Source organism: Choloepus didactylus, chromosome 4, assembly GCF_015220235.1.
Source record: "Choloepus didactylus isolate mChoDid1 chromosome 4, mChoDid1.pri, whole genome shotgun sequence".
NCBI lineage: Eukaryota > Metazoa > Chordata > Mammalia > Pilosa > Megalonychidae > Choloepus > Choloepus didactylus.
Genome location: NC_051310.1, coordinates 150,866,829 through 150,889,222, shown reverse-complemented (window position 1 = coordinate 150,889,222; position 22,394 = coordinate 150,866,829). Strand labels below are relative to the sequence as shown.

At 35.1% G+C, this 22,394-nt stretch overlaps 1 protein-coding gene and 1 pseudogene across 1 annotated transcript; both read left to right on the top strand.

The window, feature by feature from the left end:
- Positions 1-9,079: 9,079 nt before the first annotated feature.
- LOC119532875 lies at positions 9,080-10,006 on the top strand (annotated as a pseudogene).
- A 10,887-nt stretch (positions 10,007-20,893) lies between these two features.
- Positions 20,894-21,862, top strand: LOC119533442 (olfactory receptor 4K5-like). The gene has a single exon (XM_037835481.1). It carries the CDS (start codon positions 20,894-20,896, stop codon positions 21,860-21,862), a length of 969 nt encoding a protein of 322 aa, XP_037691409.1.
- The last annotated feature ends 532 nt before the right edge of the window (positions 21,863-22,394 follow it).

Genomic DNA, 22,394 nt, shown 5'->3' with positions numbered 1-22,394 from the left:
TGCACTCCACTGTACTTACTTTCCTTGTATCAGCATTTTGATTTAAGATTACCTGGACAGCAAAGACTCGATATACACATCCCTCGGGCAGCTTTTTCTATAATATGGAAAATATTTGAAGTCTATAATCCCCTTGTGGAGATAAATATTAGAGCTGTCTGTGTTCTTAATTTATAACACGTAATATCCTTGGGTCTTCCTGAAGTTTTAATCCAATTATTCTGTTCATTTTGTCAATAATACAAGGCGTTCCTTTAAAATAGTGAAAATAAGATGATTCATAGCACTGCAGCCTTTAAGTAAGGTAGCAGGAATCTAATAGTCATTATTAACAGGGCCCTTGTGTTCAAAGAGTACTCCATTAAGACAGACAAGGTTCTTCTGTTCATCCAACATGACTTTAGAAAATGATTCAAGTCAGAAAGTTACCCATTATAGGAACTCGAATCAGACACTGAACGTATGGTCCTATATTCCAATATAGTTACTGCTCCATAGTTACTGGTTTTGGTAAAACTCTAGGTATCTGGTACCGGATGTTTTGGAGCCTCATCTTTCAGAGTCTGAAGTGTAGCCCACGTGTGAATGAGTAAAGTGCAGTCAGCAACCCTTAAAAGACTAGGTAGGGGGAAGTGCAAGATCACACTTCTTTCTCTCCCTTCCCCTACCAGTCAAGGAGCTAGAGCTCCTGTTACCAGCTGCGTTTTGGCTCAATAGGAGCTTGGCTTCCAACGCCAACACACTTTTATATCTTATATCATTTATATCTTTCTGCCCTATGATCAGACTTCAAGACGGAACGGAGAGTCTTATTTTCCAGGCAGAACTTTTACTGAAGCATGACCCAAAAGGGAGCAGCTGATTCTGAGAAAATAGCACTTCTGGGGCCCCAGCTCTTGTTGGTGAGCTCCGGGGACTCTCCAGTGGCCAGGATGTAGATGAGGAGTACTCTGCCTGGGTCTGGTTGAAAGTTTTCTCTTTCTTCCTCATGGTGTGCATGCCACTAGTGAAATGAAAGGCAGCGGCGGTAGCAGCGGCCCTAGTGGCTTCCTCAGGGGGGGAAGGGGGGAGGAGAACCAAGGGGGGTCCCTCCCTGCCCAGGAGGAGCGGCTGGAAGTCGGGGGAGGGCGGCACCCACCCACTGCAGTGGCGCGCCCTGGAGAGGAAAACTCAGCGCCATTCAAGTGGTCACTCGTGCTTCCTACTGTAAATGTACTTATCTATTTCATATGCTGTACCTTAAACATTTTCCTCAATGTCATGACTTAATCATGAATTAATAAAGGCTGTGGGAAGGAAAACAGATGAGCAGTTGCCAAGGCTGTGGAGAGAGGGGAGAAATTGTCTGTAATGGGGGAGCGTCGGGAAACTTCTGAGGTCTTGGAACTGTCCTGTATGGAACTGTGGTGGTGGAGAAAAGTCTCTGCATTTGTCACAATCCATAGAAATGCGTGAATTTTACTGTTAAAGAAAATCACTGATAATTATAGAATAAATTAATGTTTCATCTTGTATATATTTACTATTGTAAGTATTTTTTACAAGCTAATCATCCTTGACTTGGGTTAGGTTCTCAGTTAAATTAGGAAAACAGAATATATGAGTATTCTAAAGTTTCTTGAGTTTTGCAAAATTGCTTTCCATACTGTTTTTCTCATTGCATACTAAGCAGATTTTTACATCATTGAGCAATTTTAATTTGCTCATTTAACTAGCAAATAAATATTTCTCGCTGTTTTATTTTGATTTTCTTTTATTTTTCTGAAGTTTTTGTCTTTTGTGAATTGCTCTAACATTTCATGTCCATCAAAAACTTAGTATTGTTTTAATCAGCTTGTATGACTTTTGCTAACTTAAGAGAGTAAAACTTTTTTGTAACTACCTATGCATTTTTAAAAACAGTGAAACTCTCTTTTTGTTGTGTGCATTTCTGTGGATTTTGAAAATGCTTAGTCATATGTCCACCATCACAGAGTACCATATGGAACAGTTCCATGGCCCCAAAAGTCTCCTGATACAACCTCTATACAGACAAGTTCTCCCCATTCCCATAATCCCTGGCAACCACTCATCTGTTTTCCCTTCAAACAGTTTTGCCTTTTCCAGGCTATCATGTAAGTGAAATCATGCAGGATGTAGTTTACAAGTCTGCTTCTCTCACTTAGCAAAATGCATTTAAAATTCATCCATGCTGTTGCATGAGTCAGTAGTTCATTCCTTTTATTGATGAATAGCGTTCCACTGTATGGATATACTACATTTTATTTATCCTTTTACCATGTGTAGTGTTTTTGGCTGGTTTCTCATTTTTGGTGATTATGAATGAAGTTACTATAGACATTAGTGTATGGGTTTTTGTGTGAACATAAGGTTTCATTTTTCTTGAGTAGATTCCTAAACATGAGATTGCTAGGTCTTACGGTAGTTGTATTTTTTAAAAACAAGTTTATTAAGGTATAACTGGTATACAATAAACTGAATATATTTGAAGCGCACAATTTAATAAATGCTGACATACATATGTGTATGTATGTGTATGCATGTATGTATCGGTCGAGACTGCCATCACAGTCAAAATAATGAGCATATCCATTGCCCTGCAGCATTCTCCCATGCCTCCCCAATGCACTGTTTGTGCTTTTTTTTCCTGATTTTTTTTACTCAGTAAAATTATTTGAGTTTCATGCACATTGTTACCTCTATGGTCGATTCTTTCTTTTGCTGACTAGTTTTCCATTGTATGGCTATACCACAGCTTGTTTATCTTTTCTTCTGTTGACAGACAGTTGAATTTTGTCCATTTTTGGCTTTTACAAACATAGCTGCAACAAATATTTTTGTACAAGTCTTTGTTGCTTTCTTATCTTTTTAGGCATATAACTAGGAATGGAAGGACTAGATCATAATATAGGTGTATTTTAGCTTTTTAGGAAACTTTCAAACAGCTTTACCAAGTGCTTTTATCATTTTACATTCTCTCATTCACACAAGAGTCTGGTTCTTCCATATCTTCACCAAAACTTAATTTTAGCTTTCCTATCAGGTATGATGTTGTGTCTTATAGTTTTAATTAGTGTTTCCCTAATGACTGATTATACTGAACATCTTTTCTCCCTATTTGTGAGTTTTTTTATTGTGTCTTTTGAAGAGCAGAGCATTTAGTTTGCAAGAAGTTAAATGTATCAATTTGTTCTAAGGATTTTGAATTTCAGGTTGCATCTAAAAAATCCTTGCCTGACTCAAGGTCACAAAGTGTTTCCCCTGTATTTTCTTCTGGAAAGTTTATAGATTCAGGTTTCCTGTTAAGTTTATTATCCATTTTGAATTAGTTTTTGTATATGGTGTTAGGTATGAAATAAATTCTTGTGTTTTTTTTTCATTTTTTCTTTTCTTTCTCTTTTTTTTTTTTTTTTTGCTGTTGAATATCAAATTCTTCCAGCACCATTCGTTGTAAATGTTGTTCTTTCTTTCCTGAATCCCTTTTGCACTTGCACTTATCTCAAAAATTTATTGTCTATGTAAGAGTTGGTGAATTGCTGAACTTTATTATGTTCCATTGAAATATTTGTCTTTGTACCAATATCATACTATTTTGCTTACTGTAACTTTACAATAAGTAATGAAATCAGATATTATTAGTCTTCAAACTTTCTTCTCTTTATCAAAGTTTTGGCCTTCTACCTCTTTGCATGTCCATACGAATTTTAGAATTTGCTTGTCAACTTCTCAGAAAAAAAAGCTTGCTTGGATACCGATTGGTATTGTGTTGAATCTGTGAATCAATTTGGAAGGAATTGACCTATTAGCATTAATAAATCTTTCAACATTTGAACAAGATATAAGTTTCCATTCAATTACTCTCTCTTTAATTTCTTTTATCAATGTTTTATACTCTCTGGTAAAAATTTTTTTTACATCTTTGGTCTGATTTATCCCTAAGTATTTCATTCTTTTGGTGGTGTTTTAAATGATATATATTTTTTTTAATTTTGTGAAATACAATTGATTTTTCTTTGTTGAATTTATACCCTGTGGTCTTGCTAAACTTTTTTCAACAAATCCACTGACCCTATCTTGAAAATACACTCAGAAATTTACCACTTTTCATGATCTCTACCACAGCAACTCTGATTCAAGTCATCAAAGTGGAAAGCTGCCCTGATAGCAGCAGCTTGGAGGGGGTGGAGATTTGGAGCCTCCACTTCACTCTCTTTTAGTAGCACCTGGGGCACCTGCACTACACCTGCAGGGGTCCTTGGATCAAGGTTTGAAATTCTCTGGATTAGAAATTCCCTCTGTTCCTTCCCATGACTTTTATATTCTGATTTGCCTGCATCTTCTTGGCCCTTGCTTGTAATCAGTTGAGTCTGGATTTCCTATCCCTGAAATGTTAACTTCATCCCTTCTTTGTCAATGCCTGTTGCATGACTTCCGTGGGCATACAGGGAACTTCTGCAGTAGCCTCCAATAGTGTGCACTCACCTGTAGCCTTTTTCCCTCCAGTCAATTTCCAAAGCCACTGTCAGTTACATATTCCTAAAGCATATTCCCCTGCACTGAAATCGTGAATAGCATTCCATTCTCCAACAGATTAAGTACAAAATCCCAAGGCCTGTCCTTGAGGTCTTCCAAAATACAGTCTAATAAACCTATCAGGCATATGCTGTCTCTAGCCTAGCTAGAATAGTTGTTCTGGGATCACTTCCAATTTTCTTCACTGATACATTTGTTTAGTTAGGTCTATATGCACTATGTAATCCTCCTTCACCCATTGTCTGCCATTCAAAACATCAGGTCTCAGTTAATACTCCATTTTTTGTCCTCTTTACAATACTCCATTTTTGTCCTCTTCCTTTCCCTTTCTGTTTACCTCTATGTTCATTGTTCTTCTATCTTTTTTGATTTTTCTTACAAAATATTATCTTTCCTAACATCTGTCATTTGAATACCAACATCATTTTGTTTGTGCTTCTCTTATAATACACATACTATTATTTTGCATTACGTTTCAGTTTATTTTCATTAATTGGCCTTTCTAAATTACAGACTACTTGCAGATAAGCATTTTGTCTTATTCATTATTGAATTCTTATTCTATAGTATTGCATGTAGTAGATACTCAATTTTCAAAATTCTTGAATTAAATTTAATTTGAGAGTTGTAGAAAAACTAAGACATGTCATGTTTTGCTAAGTGATTTATAATTTTCTAAATTGCAACATTTTACTACCCCTCTCATTACAATACTTAGAATGTTGTATGAAACAAGGTTTTTCACAGAAAATGTTAATGGTATTAATTGGGCTAAACTGAACCTGCAGAGAGAATAAAACCTGCTTTATGAGAATCCAATTGCAATTCTAGAAAATGCACAGAAAACTTGCTTGTGAGTAAATATTCATTACAAATGAATCCCACAGTAGTTACAAGAGGCTGATTAAATAACAAAAGTATGGATAGATTGGAAGTATGATTTTCATTGGATAGAAATAATATTGCTAGTGTATGACTTAAAGGGCTTGTTAGCCATGGCTCCACTGGGACAACATTAACTATCAATGATAAATATATCTCCAATTCTACCTCCTCTTATATAAAGTGTGTAAAGCACAAGGAGAAGCACATTGCAAGCAATATGAGAAGAATGCACTTTTGATATCACAAAACCTCAGGTTATTCTTGTGGAATTCCTGAAATAATAGAATGGACAAATTCCACCTCTCTTTAGGGAGTCTATATGTCATCCCAGCAATGACTCATGTAAGTTTTAAAACTTCTTAGACTGGTTCTCTGCAAATAAATTACATTGATACAATTTTCTATTACTCCAATTAGGTTAATGAGATGGAATTTATCTCACTGTGTTTGAACTCCCATTTAATATTCTGAAATGAAATACTTTATTTTTCATTGCCACTAAACTTCATGCACAAAAAAGGGCTTTTCTCTTCTGCAGCCTCAACCATTCTGATCTGTTTCCAGTTATACGGTATAAATGTGTGTGCTGCAGTGAATGACCAATACATTTGCTTAAATTCAATTGCATATTTAGACATGTAGACACATATATTTTTTAGTTGTTGCATTGACCTCCATGCACATATCATGCCAACATGGTATTTTAGAATACTTAGCGTATAGTTTCTACAAGGAAATTATAGTTTTATCACTTATTTGCCATATGCTTTGGGCCAATGATTTAACTTCACTGAGATACTATAATATAAGGATAATACTGTACTTCAAGAGTTACCACAAGCATTCTAGATTACAGCGTAAACACACACACACGTGTGCACACACACACACACTCATAGCATCTTTTCTAAGTAATTGAATGAAACCAAAGTTGGTTTTCCAAGTGGACAAATTGGTGAATGAAAGAATTATCCTAAGTTTTTTTGGTTGTCTTCATGAACTTTTTGACTCTTCTAATAAAAATGTTTGATGGACAGTTTACTAACATCTCTAGTCTGCTGTGTCAGTGTTAGTTTATAGTGATTTGGAGACATTATTTTGGGTTTCATACTTTGAGAGACTCCTTGTTATTTGTAAATGGGCTTCACAAATACCTAGCTTCTGCTAGTTGGTGGATGATGTGTCTGTACTTTAGGGCTCAGAAAGGGTCGCATACATAAAAATATCTCAACTTAGCTCTTTCACCTGTATCAGGATAACTTTGAGAGATCCATCTTCAATTTTGCAAATGCCTTTCAGCTTGCTTCTTGTGAAGTTCATACCCCTTTCTGTTTTATTTATTTATTTTTGTTCCTTGTGCCATTAATTTACCTCCATAATGATTTTGGGACAGAAGAACATACTCATTTTATTTTCCATGATTCCTAATAAGTTTATAGGGTGCAGAGTTTATGGAATTACTCAAAATTATACAGTCAGTGACAGAGATGTGGGTTGAAATTTGGTTACTGATACCTGGTTATACACCCTAAGTTTTTCATGTCTCCCTTAGGAATTCCAGGGACAACCCAGAAATTGTTTCTATTAAAATATTTTCTTTTTCCACATTATTTATAAAAGTTCACCTAAATTAAAAGCATGTAAAAATTTGTGTTATTTAGAGGAATATGTTAAAAGTGAATTCCTCAGTAAACAGCATTAGGTCCTGATTTTCAATATCTGTTTTCTAATTATAAATATGCCCCTGTTTTATATTTAATATTGCATGATTTCCCAGACACAAAACAGGAAGAATAGGCTGATGAATATTAAAAGAAATGAATCAATGGGGAATTTTATGTTAGAGCCTAGAGGCCTTTACCAATGCTCAGTAAATTAGTAGACACAGGAAGAAGTCATATAATCTGTCTGAAGATGCTTATTTTAGAAAATTAAAGTAAGGGATAATTTATGTCCAATATCAAGGAACATGCAAACGATGTTAGCCTATTTATAAGACCCCTTATCATAATATTAGGTGAAGGATCAGCTAGAAGGAACAGAAATTTTGTGACATAATTTTAGAAGTTAGAGGCATGCTGCAAAACCTCTACTTTACTCTCCTTCCACCCTCAGGTTGTAATTTTGATATCTATAAGAGAATTTCTTTTTTAGCATCAGGTTTTGACTTCCAAGGAATTTTCAAAATCACCAGTTTTACAATCACCATTTCCCCAACATCCCCCTTCATCCAATAGTGGTGGCATTTGGAGACGAAACTTCTCAAAATTTCACTTCTGAGAAAACACTAAATATATTTTTTCATAGACACTATTGCTTAAAAGTTTTGTCAAAAAACTGAATTTATTAAATAAGCCTTTTACCACACTTTTTGACATATTATAAACATATTGCTTGTACAAAGACTTTTTATGTAGGACAACAAAAGCAGAAACCATCTGGAAAAATTATAGATCTGAATTTATTAAAACATTTTAAGCAATTTCATAGAAAATGTAAATAAAATTAAGAGGAAAAGAGCAAATTAAAATATTTGTTGAATATCTGTAAAAAGGGATAATACCTTAATATGTAAAGTTTTCTTATAGCAAATAATTAAAAGGTAGAGCCTGTAAAAAACAATTCAAAGGTCATGGAAAAGCAACTGAGTATGGAAAAATTACAAATGGCCACGTCATGTATGAATAAATGGTCAGCCCATCACTATTTAGGAAATTCATTAAAGCATCAATATCATGCATTTTCATTTAGCAAATAAGCAAAAATAAAAAGATTTAACATACTGTTTTGTCAAGAAATGGTGAGACGGAAAATGGGCATATGCATGCCTCATGACAGTGAGAGAAGTTTTGATATAATGAACCAAACATTTAATGATGTATCCCAAATAAAAACTTTTGTTTGCACATAAAGTTATAGCTAATAGTAAATTTATCATACAACTGTAATTATTAGGGAAAATTGAAATCACCCCTGTAATAAAATATAAAATATTTCAGATATATAGTTGAATATGCTATAAACAATATGTACTGTATGTACCATCTTAAGTACGATGAGCACACACTTTGATATTTTGTAAACCATGTTAATTTGCATATGAAAATATTTAATGATAGAAGGAACAAAGGAATAAGATTTAACATTCTACTGAACACCAACTATGGCATAGGTATTTCACTTTTTATAATTGTTTTAATCCTTACAACAATCCTATTGGGCATATACTTTTATTTTCCTCAATTTAGAGATGTAAAAACTGAAGCATAGGGGGTTTAAATAACTTACCTAAGTTCACACTATTAGGATTTAAAATACAAAGAATTTGAAATCTGTCTGGCTGACTCTAGAGCTTAACTGTCCTATTTAATAGGAATTTTAAAGTGGTAGAGATGAAATGTAAAATTGTATTTTTAGAATATAGCTATCATGCTTGGATTCAGATATGAAAACCAAGGATGAACAATAAATACAAAACAAGTTATTGCATGCAATGTGTTTTTGTGTGCTAACAAGGATCTATACTAATACGTGAGTATACTGAATGGAATTTGAGGAGTGGCTTAGCTTTGCTCATTTACTTTCACAGCCTATGATATTATTTCAATTTCCATTTTACTTTCCAGGAAAATTTTTGTACTGATATCAGAAATTGGAAATCATGAACCAAGGAAATAACTCAGGAGTGACTGAATTTGTATTGCACAGCCTTTCAGGTCCTTGAGAACTTCAGCTTTTCTATTTTGCATTTTTTATACTTTTCTGTTTATCCATTGTGCTGGGGAACCTCCTCATTGTGTTCACAATCATCTCTGAACCTGCACTACACACACCCATGTACTTCCTTCTCAGTAACCTCTCCTTCACTGATGTGTGTCTGTCCACATTTGCCACCCCCAAAATGATTGTTGACTTCCTCATGGAGCAAAAGACCATCTCTTTTGAGGGCTTCATGGCCCAGATATTCTATCAGCATGTCTTTGGTGGTGGAGAAATGATGCTCCTGGTGGCCATGGCATATGATAGATATGTAGCCATATGTTGACCCCTGCACTATGCAGCCATCATGAGCTTACGTAAGTGCACAGGCCTCGTGGTGGGCTCCTGGATCATTGGGGTTCTGCACTCAGTAAGTCAGCTGGTCTTCACAGTAAACCTTCCATTCTGTGGCCCCAATAAAGTAGACAGCTTTTTCTGTGACCTTCCCCTGGTTATCAAACTTGCCTGCACTGTTACATATCTCCTCCAGGTTCTGATGCTTTCAGACAGTGGTCTAATGGCTGTGATCTCCTTTGTGCTCTTACTGATCTCCTACTTGGTCATCCTGGTCACTGTGTGACATCATTCCTCAGTGGGCATGGCCAAGGCACGGGCCACTCTAACTGCCCACATCACTGTGGTGGGCCTCTTCTTCGGGCCCTGCATTTTCATCTATGCCTGGCCTTTTGGAAACTTCCCAGCAAATACGGTGCTCTCAATATTCTATACTGTTTTCACCCCTCTCTTAAATCCCTTGATCTATGCTTTAAGAAATAAGGAAGTAATAACAGCAATGCGAAAACTGAGGAGTCGACAAGTCAGTTCTTGAGGGTCTCCCAGCTCTCCCTTGTGGCAAATAGCAGCCCTTATTAAAATTCAGATTACTGTACCTTCCTTTATGATTACTGATATGTTTGAAATAGCCTAGAACATGTTTTTCTTTTTTTATATAGTGTTTGTCTTTATGACAAAAAACTAACTACCATAGAAACAGGGGAATGGGTCTCCTTATCTTCTGCTTATGAAATAATTCTTATTTGACTCAGAATAATATTAAGTTTAATACTAAAAGTCTTCCTTTTTGTATAAAAATTAATGTTTTATCAAATTCATGCTTCTTTTGTCCAACTTAGTAAATATGAAGATGTGCCAAATACTAATGTAGGATACTTAAATTATATTTTTAAATTTCAGAGTAGTATTTAATTACAGATATTTCTAATCATCATCCCATTTTGTGTCACAAATTATAGGTATAGTTATTAATTTTATAGACGAGGATACTGTTGCACCATTTTCACCATTTTTGCTGAGTACGAATCCAACTTCCCACGTTTCCCCTCTGTATATTTACAAATATGTGGACCTGAAATGCAAGCTAATCGATTTTTATCTGAAGTAAGGGAATAAATGCATTGAGATCATTTATTTTTTGTATGTAGAAATGGTATTTTTTTGCATTCCAAACTCTCGTTACAAATTATACAAGCTTAGGGATCAAATACCAAACATATTTGTTTGCTGAACTCATTATCTGACCTCAGAAACAAAATGGATTCATATTTTCCATTGATCAGGCAAAAAAGCCACTCCTAGGCCCACAGTTAATGTTTCTTTGTCTCAGTGTATTAAATGAAACTTCAAAATTGACGGTCAAGGTTAGTGTTTAAATGACTACACACTAAAATAGATATCTCTCTATATATGAATAGATGGTTTTCACCAACACCAGTCTGTATATTACTAGGCTAACCTCCGGACCATGTCCTCTAACCTACACCAACTAATAAAACATAATTGAAAATACATATTTTTCAATGCAGTCAAAATTGAATTAAGAATATTCCTGTGACTTTTCAAAAGAAATAGTCTGTATTTTCACACCTAAATTTAAATGTTAATAATTACTCTTACCCCAATTCCTGTTTTGTCAATTAGGAAGCTAAGAGTAATACAAGTTAAGTGAGTTGACAGCATTCACAACCAGCAAGCAAAAAAACTAAACCAAGTATCTTCAACTTATTACTCATGGTATTTGGAAGAGGAAGCCCTACCATAAAGCCAAGTTATCCGTTTGAAATAGAATTTGTGGAAGAAATGGAAGTATGAGATAGCATTTAATACGTATTATGTTTTCTCCTTCATAATATTACCATTATGTAATCTCTCTGAAATATAGAATTAAAAAATAATCTAATAGAAGATAGAGTCATATGATGATTATGATGATTATGATAATAAAATCAATCATATTCAAATATCACTATATAGTTTAAAATTGTGTCTGCATATGATTTTTCATTGGCTTCCACAAGATACCTGTGCATTAAGAAAAGATTATTCTTCTAGTTTTAAAATATTGAAATTCAGGTAATCTGAAACCCTAATCAAATCTATAAATTCTGCATGCATTTTAAAAATAACTTCATGGGATGCTTTGGGAGAAGTAGGGTGTTAGGAAGTGATTTCAGATAATGAAAATGATGGGCAATGCAGGGAAATTGGGGAAAATTTTGTCTGTGTAAGTGTGTGGAGTATAGTTAGATCCTTTGTATCTGAAACCACAAAGCCTATTCCATCTGTGAAGGTGTGGATTAGAAGAATATCCTGAGAAACAAAAAGAAAAAACCAAAAATATTTTCTCACAGTCCTCATCTATAATTAGAAAAATTACTTCCTTGTGGAAATAATACTGATGAGATTGCTCACATACAAGTTTGATTTTAAATTTTCATTTGTTCATACTCAGAAGAGATTTAACCAGAAAAATCAACATGAAATATGGTCCAGCCTAGGGATCAATGAAAATCTTGGGGTATGTGACAAAGGAAAACAGAAAACTCTCTGGAGGGTTCACATAATTATAACCACACATGAAGTCCTGCTGAATTTGAGTTGATAACCAAATTCACAAAATACAAGAGGAGTCTATCCACAATGTACAAGATTCATATAATCAAACAGGCAGGTAGAAAGAAACAGGATGTTAAAAGACATATCACAGAAACATGAATCGAAAGTAAAATTACAAATCCAGCAGCAAATGAAAAGGATTATACCCCATGCCATTTGGGATTTATGCCAAGAAGACAAGGTGGTTCAAAATACAAAAAGTTATCAATGTAATTGACCATATTAAAAGAATGAAGGAAAAATTACCGATGACATTTGATGAAATTTAACACTCATTCATAATAAAATCTATTAACAAACTGGGAATAGATGGGAACTTCCTAACACGATAACACCGACATCTTACATCATACCCAGTGGTGAAAGACTGACAACTTCCCCCTGAGATAAGGACCAAGACAATGATGTGTGCTTTCACCACTTCTCTTCATATTGTACAAGAAATTCTAGCCAGAGCATGTAGGCAAGGAAAGAAAGAAAAAATCTTCCACACTGGAAAAGAAGAATTAAAACTATACCTATTTGGTGGGGCAAGAGGGTGGAATGGTGAAGTGTAGAGATTGAATCAGTCATCAAAAAGCTCCCAAAAAAGAAAAGCCCAGGACCAGATGGCTTCACATGTGAATTTTACCTATCATTCAAGAATTAGTAGCAATCCTGCTCAATCTCTTCAAAAAAAAAATATTGAAGTGGAGGGAAAGCTACCCAACTCATTCTGTGAAGCCAACATCACCCTAATACCAAATTCAGACAAAGATTCTACAAAAAAAATTGTACACCAATCTGTTTAATGCATATAGATGCAAAAATCCTCATCAAAATACTCACAAGTCAAATCCAGCTGCACATTAAGAGAATTATACACCACAACCAGGTGGGCTTTATTCCAGGTATGCAAGGCCAGTGCAACATGAGAAAATCAGTTAATGTAATACACCACATCAATAAATCAAAGGAAAAGAACCACATGATCATCTTGACTGATGCAGAAAAGGCATTTGACAAAATTCAACTTTCTTTCCCGATGAAAACACTTCAAAGGACAGGAATAGAAGGGAATTTTCTCAATATGGTAAAGGCAATATATGGAAAACCCACAGCTAACATTGTATTCAGTGGTGAGAGACTGAAAGCTTTCCCTCTAAGATCAGGAACAATACAGGGTTGCCCACTGTTACCATTGTTTTCAACATTGTGCTGGAAGTTCTACCTAGAACAATTAGGCAAGAAAAAGAATTAAAAGGCATCCAAATTTATAAGAAGAAGTAAAATTTTCACTTTTTGCAGATCACATATTCTATATGTAGAAAATCCAGAAAAATCTACAGTAAAGCTATTAGAACTAATTAATGAATACAGCAAAGTGGCAGGCTACGAGATCAACATGCAAAAATCTGTGGTGTTCTTATACACAAGTAATGTGCAACAAGAGGAAGAAGTCAAGAAAAAAAATTCCATTTACAGTAGCAACCAAAAGAATCATGTATTTAGGAAAAAACTTAATGAAGCCACAGAAGGTCTATACAAAGAAAACTACAAGAAACTGCTAAAAGAAATCGAACAGGACCTAAAATTGGAAGAACATACTGTGTTCATGGATTGTTACACTAAATATAATTGACGTCAATTATATCTAAACTGATTTATAGATCCAATGCAATGCCAGTTAAAATCCCAACAACTTACTTTGCAGAAATAGAAAAGCCAATAACCAAATTTATTTGGAAGGGCAAGCTGCCCCATATAGCCAAAAATACCTTGAGAAAGAAGAATGAAGTGGTATCTCTAGCACTACCTGACTTTGAAACATATTACAAAACTGCAGTGCACAAAACAACATGATTCTGGCATAAGGACAGAGATACAGACCAATAGAATTGAATTGAGCATTCAGAAATAGACTCTTGCATCTACAGACAACTGAACTTTGATAAGGCAGTCAGTCCAAAGCAACTGGGACAGAGCAGCCTCTTCAATAAATAGTGAATGGAGAACTGGATATCTATTTCCAAAAGAATGAAGGCGAACCTGTATCTCACACTTATACAAAAATTAACTCATAAAGGATCAAAGACATAAACATTAGTGCTAAGATCATAAGATTCTTAGAAGAAAATGTAAGGCAATTTCTTAAAGACCTTGTGGTGGTTTCCTAGACCTTACAACCCAAGTGCGAGCAACCAAAGAACAAATAGACAAATGGGATCTACTCAAAATTAAACACTTTTGTACATCAAAGGCCTTTCTCAGGAAGATAAAAAGGCATCCTACACAATGGGAGACAACATTTGGAAACTATATATGAGATAAAGGTTTAATATCCAAAATATATAAAGCAATCCTATAACCCAACAACAGAAAGACAAAATTCAATTAAAAAATTGGCAAAAGACATGGACAGACACTTTTCTGAAGAGGAAATACAAGTGGTTCAAAAACATATGAAAATATGCTCAGCTTTGCTGGCTCTTAAGGAAATGCAAATCAAAATCACAATGAGATATCATTTCACACCTACCAGAATAGCCATTATCCAAAAAAAGAGAAAATTACAAGTGCTGGAGAAGATGTGGAAAAAGAGACACACATTCACTTGTTTGGGGAATGTATAATGGTGCAACCACTCTGGAAGACAGTGTGGCATTTCCTCAGGAAGCTAAGTATAGATTTGCCATATGACCCAGCTATTCCATTGCTAGGTATATACTCAGACACTGAAAATTAAGACACAAATGGACATTTGTAAACTGATGTTTATTGCAGTATTATTCACAATAGCCAAGACATGGAAACAGCCCAAACGTCCATCGAAGGAAAAGTGGATAAACAAACTGTGGTACATACACACGATGGGATATTGTGCAGCTGTAAGACAGAACAAAGACATAGAACATAATAACATGGATGAAACTTGAGGATATTATGTTGAGTGAAGTTAGCTAGAAACAAAAGGACAAATACTGTATGTTTCCACTAATATGAACTAACATTAATGAGCAAACTTTGAGAGTTTCAGGCTGATGGCACTGGCTCCTGGGGGATGGAAGGAAGGTGGAGATTGGGTCTTTGGTGTTGGGGGACTGCAGAATGTTCAGCAGGATTGTTTGTGTATATCCAGGGGTTGATGGCATGGTGCTGTGTAGTGACAGCACAGTATTGTATCTGTGTTGAATGGGAATGTCCATGGATGGGGCTGGGGGGGTGGACTGGGGACATGGATGACAGCTGGGGTGGAGTTGGAGGATGCAGACTAGGACTTTTTAGTTTGGCAGGAACTGGAGTGATCAGTGAATGAACTAAAATGGGTATCACTATGGATAACTGTTCACGAGAAATTACTGAGTGAAAACTGGTAAGTTGCAAAATAATGCATAGAGGATGCTACCACCTGAAAATCAAGACTGTATTTTTATGAGTATGTCTTTATGTCCTAAGACTATTAACAAATCATAGGAGTATTAAATAACAAATTCAGACTGTATGTTAACCCTGAAAATTTGATTTGAGGTGGTATATAAAATGCTTCAACTAATTGTTTTATTTCTAATAAAAAATAAAGAAAATGTTGCATAATATTAAGATTTGGCAAATTTGAATATTGTATACAGTGGTATTCATTTAATAATTCTATTTCTTATTTGATTTAAATATTAAAAGTCATTTTACACAAGAGCAAACTGAGGCTCAGAGGGTTAAAGTGACTTGTCCATTAACTTAGTTATTGGTAGATTGGGAACAAGAACCCCTATCCTCCAAGTTCTAATTAATTACTTCCGTAATCACCACATGCTCAAGTGGCAATGACACAGTATGCATTCCATTGCCAAATCAGAACATTTCTCATTTAGATGAAAGTACCATTATCAATTGCATAGAATTCACAGAAAATACTTTATTCCACATACTGCCCAGGGACTAAATGTCCTTTTTTTCCTATAGTCTTATGGTCCTCGATGTAATTGTTAACAATGTGCGGTGTTATTTACTTTGTTCCAATGGGACTGTCTTGTGGAAGGCATTAATAATCCCCACTGGGGTTATCAATTGGTCACTTAGATACAACCATGGTGCTCTTCTAGTTTGACAACAGAGGACACCTATAACTGTCACTACTCTGAAGAGAGTAATCCCACAGTAGAAAAAGAGAAGAATTCAGTTAAATTCTCTGATATGCATCATATCAGGTAGGATTTACCTGGCAAAGATATAACTTGAAAATTGATTGTGTCTTTTTACTTATTTTATTCAATTATTGCTTTGTTCTTTAGAGATGATCCACAAATGAGAGGAAAATAAAGATGGAGGTAAAGGAAAGGGATTCAAGAGAAGGATATTTATGCCTTAGCATTCTTGGGACACTTTGTGAGAAGTTATGTAATAATGTAAAGTGTTCTTGGGAAGATTATGGCGAACTCTGTACTTACAAAACTCCATGATGACAGTCTCAGCTATCATCCAGAGAGCAAAAGTGTCGTAGTTTTTTGCATTCATGATTCAGTTGTTGTAGTGTTTTGCATTCATGATTTATTTTACTAACTTTGTACTTAAAAGTGGATCAGGAAAGATTTATTAACTCCTTACGAGTAGAATACAATGTTATTTTCTTTTTAAATTATGTAATTCATATTTCTACCAGTTTTAAAGTTTTGGTAGCCAAAATATGGTTAGAAAAGAACAAAAACTAGTTGCTCTGTGCTAAAATTCAAAAGAATAATTTTATTCCCTTTGAATTTTCTGGTTTGATTAATTTGCACCAGTATTAATGACTTAAAAATGAGCTTCTGTTATGAATGAGATAAAATATTTTTGGTTCATTGGGTGACTTTGTGTTTTGCAGAGTTCAAGGCTTTTCACTGGGAGGGTTTCTGTGTACAGGAAAATTAGAAGGTAGAAATGTTGAGTGAATGATAACTCTGGGTTGAAATATATTTCTGTTAAAACTCATACATATTTACTGAGAATATACTTCATGAACATCTTTACACCACTTCTATATGTGAGTGGTACATATAGAAGGTTAAGAGTTCAAATAACTCTCCACAGTAGGGAAATAGCTACACAAAAACTCTTTCCTCAGGACAGAATATAATATACTTACAAGTGAAGTGCTAAAGAAACATGACAAAGAAGAAATTTCAACTTTAGTCTCTGGGAAGGATTTTTGGAGGGGATGGCAGTTGAGTTGGTACAGATCATCTGTGATGAGCATAAGAAAAGGAATTGGAAGTGTTCAGAAGTTTAAACAATATTGGATGGTCTGTTTTTTTGTTGGGTCTGTTTTTTTCCTGGAGAGTAATTTATGTACACATGGAAACAGAACATGTATTCTTGGCTGTCATGTTAAGAACTTTAAATTTTAACTTAAAGGAGTGATTTTAGCTCCTTAAGGAATTTAATAAGCTCCAGGAAAACAGAAGGTCAAGATAACTTTGAGATGTACAACCTGGAAGAAAGATAAAGAAAAGTTTCAAGGAAAACGGAGCTGAGTTCAGGAGAGAAATTGTGAGCTGAGAGCTGAGACAATCATGTGATATTCACATCCATCAAACTGTCAGAAACACATTAGGTGTGTAGTGAGAATGGAGCTGCAAAACTAGATGCATCATGCAGAGGTAATAATAGATGCCAGGTAAGTGATGAAATGACCAAAGGAGACAGAGAGCAAGGAAAGAGAACAAGGAAAGAACAGCAGAGGGTGAAAGACAGACGAAAACATTTGGGAAAGGCTAAGATCTTAGCAGAAATGTAAGGGGCTGTAGCATGGATGAAGGAAACTAATATTAAACATTTAGACAGGAAAAATAGCCTTTGGAACTTGGTCTGTGAGGTTATTTGAAAAAATAGTTTCTCTGAATATGGCAGCAAAAGACACAACTGAAAGTGTTAAGGTCTGAATATGTGGAAAAGAAGTAGAGAGGGAATGTGTAGAAAGAGAATGTATAGATGCTTCTTCAAGAAAAAATTTTATTAAGAAGAAGAGGAATAAAGAAAACAAAATGAAACAACTAAATAAGGTAGAAGAATTTAGAGGGGTTTTTGTTTGTTTCCCTCATAAGTGAGACTGAACACAATTGCCAAGAGATGAGAAGGTAAAGGAAAAGAACAAGAGACTACAAACACAAGTTAAAGATGGCTTAGTTCAGTGGTTTGCAGCTAAAAGCAATTTTGCACACACACACACACACACACACACACACACACACACACACCAGTTGACATTTGCAATGTCTGAAAACATTTTTTGTTGTCACAACTTGAGAGAAGGAGCTACTGGCATCCAGTGGGTAGAGGCCATGGATGCTGATGAACATCCTACAATGGACAGGCAGCCTCCACAACAAAGAATTATCTGGTCCAGTATGTCAATATTGTGAAGGTTGAGAAACTCTAGCTTAACTGAAGGACAAAGCTCTCATGGAAAATTAGAGGGAAGAGCATATAGTAAGGGGCTTTACAAACATAGCGTATTGCAAATGGCATGGGATTTATATCATTCAGATTAAGACAGTATGATGTAGTATTGAAGAGAGCTAGCTCTGGAGTCCAAGGTCTGGCTTCTAATTCTAGTATGGCCGTGTAATTTTACCATCTTTGTAATGCCAATTTCTTTTTTAAGATGGGGCTAATAATAGCATTTACCATGTGGTATTATGGGAGGATTCAGTTAAGGAATGTAAAGTCTTAAGTGCCTGATGCTTTGCTGGTATTTAGTAAATGTTAAATATTATTTTTATTATTTTTATTATGTGATTTGAAATTGCCACTACGATTAGCTGTCTGACTACTTGGCAGTTGCTAAACCTGCCTGATCCTCAATTTTCTCCTCTGCAGCTTGGGAATAATGGTGCCTTCCTCATAAATCTGTGGTGAGAAGCATTTGCTACGACATATATGTAAACGTTGAACACTGTGGCTGCAACCTAGCAGGCTTGCAACAAATCCAACCTTTTCCTTCTTTTGAAGATTTTGTTATTTTTATTCATCATTGACTAGAATCTATCTCATGCTTTTAGTTTGCCTACATTAGTACAATAAACATTTTCATTAGATAGAATTAGGCATATCACAGGATTTATCTTTGAACCTGAGCAAAAACAACTTTATTTTAGAAATGGGGAAACAGATAAAATTACTTAGATGTGGGATAAGTTAATAAAATAATTCACACTATATTTCACAGTCACCTCAATTGTTGTTCTCTTACATGATATTTTAAACACTAGTTTCATTTTTGTCATTGTTACTAATGCCATTCATGGAATTATTATGGGTCAATTTGATTCCTTTGCTCCAGCTCCAATGTCCACAACAATGTCCCATCCATAGTGTGGACCAATGAAATACTTCTCAGAATATTCTTGCAATAAGAGTATGTGAAATGATCCATGATCACTTGAGGCTTACCTGTGTGGGTTGCATCCATCTAAATGAGGGGCTATGCTTGTATCCTAGGGAAATAGGAAAATCTTTGGCTTTTGTAAGACATAAATACTCAGTGGCAGATGTTTGTCTTCTTATGTGGGACTGCAATCAACATCTTAAGTTCCTTACTGTGACTATGGTCAACAATTAACTGTCAGAACTATTATACAGTTTCCTAAAATAGTATCTATTGAGAATTTTTCCAGCTCAACCAAACTAGATTTATATAGCACAGCTATATATGTACAGGAAAAAAATTAGATGCAAAGTTGAAATATTATTAGTATTATTCAGATTTCAAACAAACATTTTAGGAACATGTAAAGTTCTTAAAAATTTTATAATTTTTTTCAGTTAGCTATGCAAAATAAAAAAAAAAAACCCTGAAAGAACTCATCTATTCGTTCATTATTTATAAGAAAGTATTAATAAAGCCATGGAGACACAAGGAAGGGAGGGACATAAATTGACCCAAATCTAATTCTGACAGCAAAGAAAATGGAAAATTTAGGTACTGCTCTGGGATAATCAGGCGAAAATAAGATTTAGATAATTAAGGTACAGACGTAAGATGCATTTTAAAAAATTATACGGATGAATAATTGACAAACTTGGTTGCTACCAAAGACCTAGATAATACAGAACCAGCTATATCTCTTGAATAGGACTGGTCTAAATTGTGTATATATTACTGTTGCAATAGCCAGAGTAAGATAAATTTTTGTTTATATTGGATATTTAACATAATAAGAACAACTGTTGTGTAATTATGTTAATAAGAAAATTTCATAAGTTATATTTAAACTTTAAAACCTTATGTATTGTATGTATTTTTACCTATTCCCCCCTTTTTAAGATGTAAAAATTAGTTCTCAGAAAAATTAATTGTCCTAAAGTCACACAACCAGTAAATATCAAACCATGAATATCCCTTGGATAATTAAAGAGAATGTTGTACTTAAAGGCTCATTAAAATCAATGATGGAAAATGATCACAAGACCATCACATCTAAATTGTTTCTCCCAACATAAAAAGCCTATGGACTAGGCTATCAATTATTTCTCTGGTCTTATGATCACAACCAGTCAGCTCAGGGGGGAGCTAGTTTAATACTGTGTAACAGATTATTGAGAATATCCCAAAACTCAAGGGGCTCTGATGAGACAGACGAAATTTTAAGCATTATTTAGACATTCTACTGGCTTCTTCCTACTATCCAAATCTTATAATGGTCTCTTCAAAGCGTATGTGTACAGCAAACACATGCTTTATCTGGGTTGTCAGAATCCTTCACATTGAAAGTGTTCTTAATTTATCTTTCTGATCTCTCTATTGCCTCTCCCTTAAGGTTGTTTCATGGCAAGTCTGTAAACTGGATCCATGGATGAGGTCAATTCTTCAGTGGTGTCTGAGTTTGTATTGCTGGGACTCTCTAGTTCTCAGGAACTCCAGCTTTTCTTTTTCATTTTCTTCTCGCTGTTGTATGTGGCTATCGTGCTGGGCAACCGTCTCATTATTGTCACGGTGACTTCTGATGCCAGCCTGCACTCCCCCATGTACTTCCTCCTGGGAAACCTTTCCTTTGTGGACATCTGTCAGGCTTCCTTTGCTACCCCTAAGATGATTGCAGATTTTCTGAGTGAACACAAGACCATCTCCTTCAGTGGCTGCATAGCCCAGATTGTCTTTATCCACCTTTTTACTGGAGGAGAGATGGTGTTACTTGTCTCCATGGCCTATGACAGATACGTGGCCATATGCAAACCCCTTCACTATGTGGTCATCATGAGCTGGCGGACATGCACTGTTATGGTAATGATTTCCTGGGCTGTGGGCTTGGTGCACACATTAAGTCAGTTATCTTTTGCTATGAACTTGCCTTTTTGTGGACGCAATGTAATAGATAGATTTTTTTGTGACCTTCCTCAAGTGGCCAAGCTTTCCTGTCTGGACTCTTACATCATCGAAATAGTAATTGTGGCCAATAGTGGAATTTTTTCTTTGAGTACTTTTTCTGTCTTGATTGGCTCTTATGTCATTATTCTTGTCACTGTCTGGTTTAAGTCTTCTGCTGCAATGGCCAAGGCATTTTCCACGCTGGCTGCCCATATCACAGTGGTGATACTATTCTTTGGGCCTTGCATCTTCATCTATGTGTGGCCTTTCACCACCTACCCTGTGGACAAAGTCCTTATGTTTTACACCATTTTCACCCCCATCCTAAACCCCATTATTTACACACTGAGGAACAGAGATATGAAGAAAGCCATGAGAAAAACTGTGACCCATTACTTGAGGTCCCAGAAAGTTTCTCAAATGCCACTAGCAATGAGGAATTCCTTTCATTAGGACACAATTCCTTCTAACTCCTCAAATCACTATGCTGACTTGAAGATTTTCATTGTATTCTTGGGACATATCTCAACTGTGTAGAAAGCAATGAAGAAGTTGACGCAGAGAGTATTTAATGGATACTCAAAAGTCTTTACCTGGGTATCATCTAAGCAAAAGTTAAATACAAAAACTATGAAAAAATATATTGCTGTCCAAAGGTTTGATTACCTGTCATAGAAATAAGATATGGAATTACTTCTCATGGGTAGTATGTATGCATTCATTGCTTTAGTTACAGGTAAATATGAATATGATAGAAAAAGGAATGAGTACCAGAATTTTTTTACGGGGCATAAATTTTTCTGATTTTATGAATCTCCTAATTAGCATGCCTGAAAAATCTATTTAGATGAATTGTATTTAAGGATCTGAAACTCTATTTTTTCAAATTCACAGGCTAGACAATTCATATTTAATATAAATGCATAGGCTTAAATGGAAATCATTAATTTATGAGATCCAAACCTCTCTCCAATTACAACTACTT

Excerpts from the sequence above, each read along its gene's own strand:
- LOC119533442 (XM_037835481.1), top strand. The coding sequence starts at position 20,894 with ATGGATGAGGTCAATTCTTCAGTGGTGTCTGAGTTTGTATTGCTGGGA.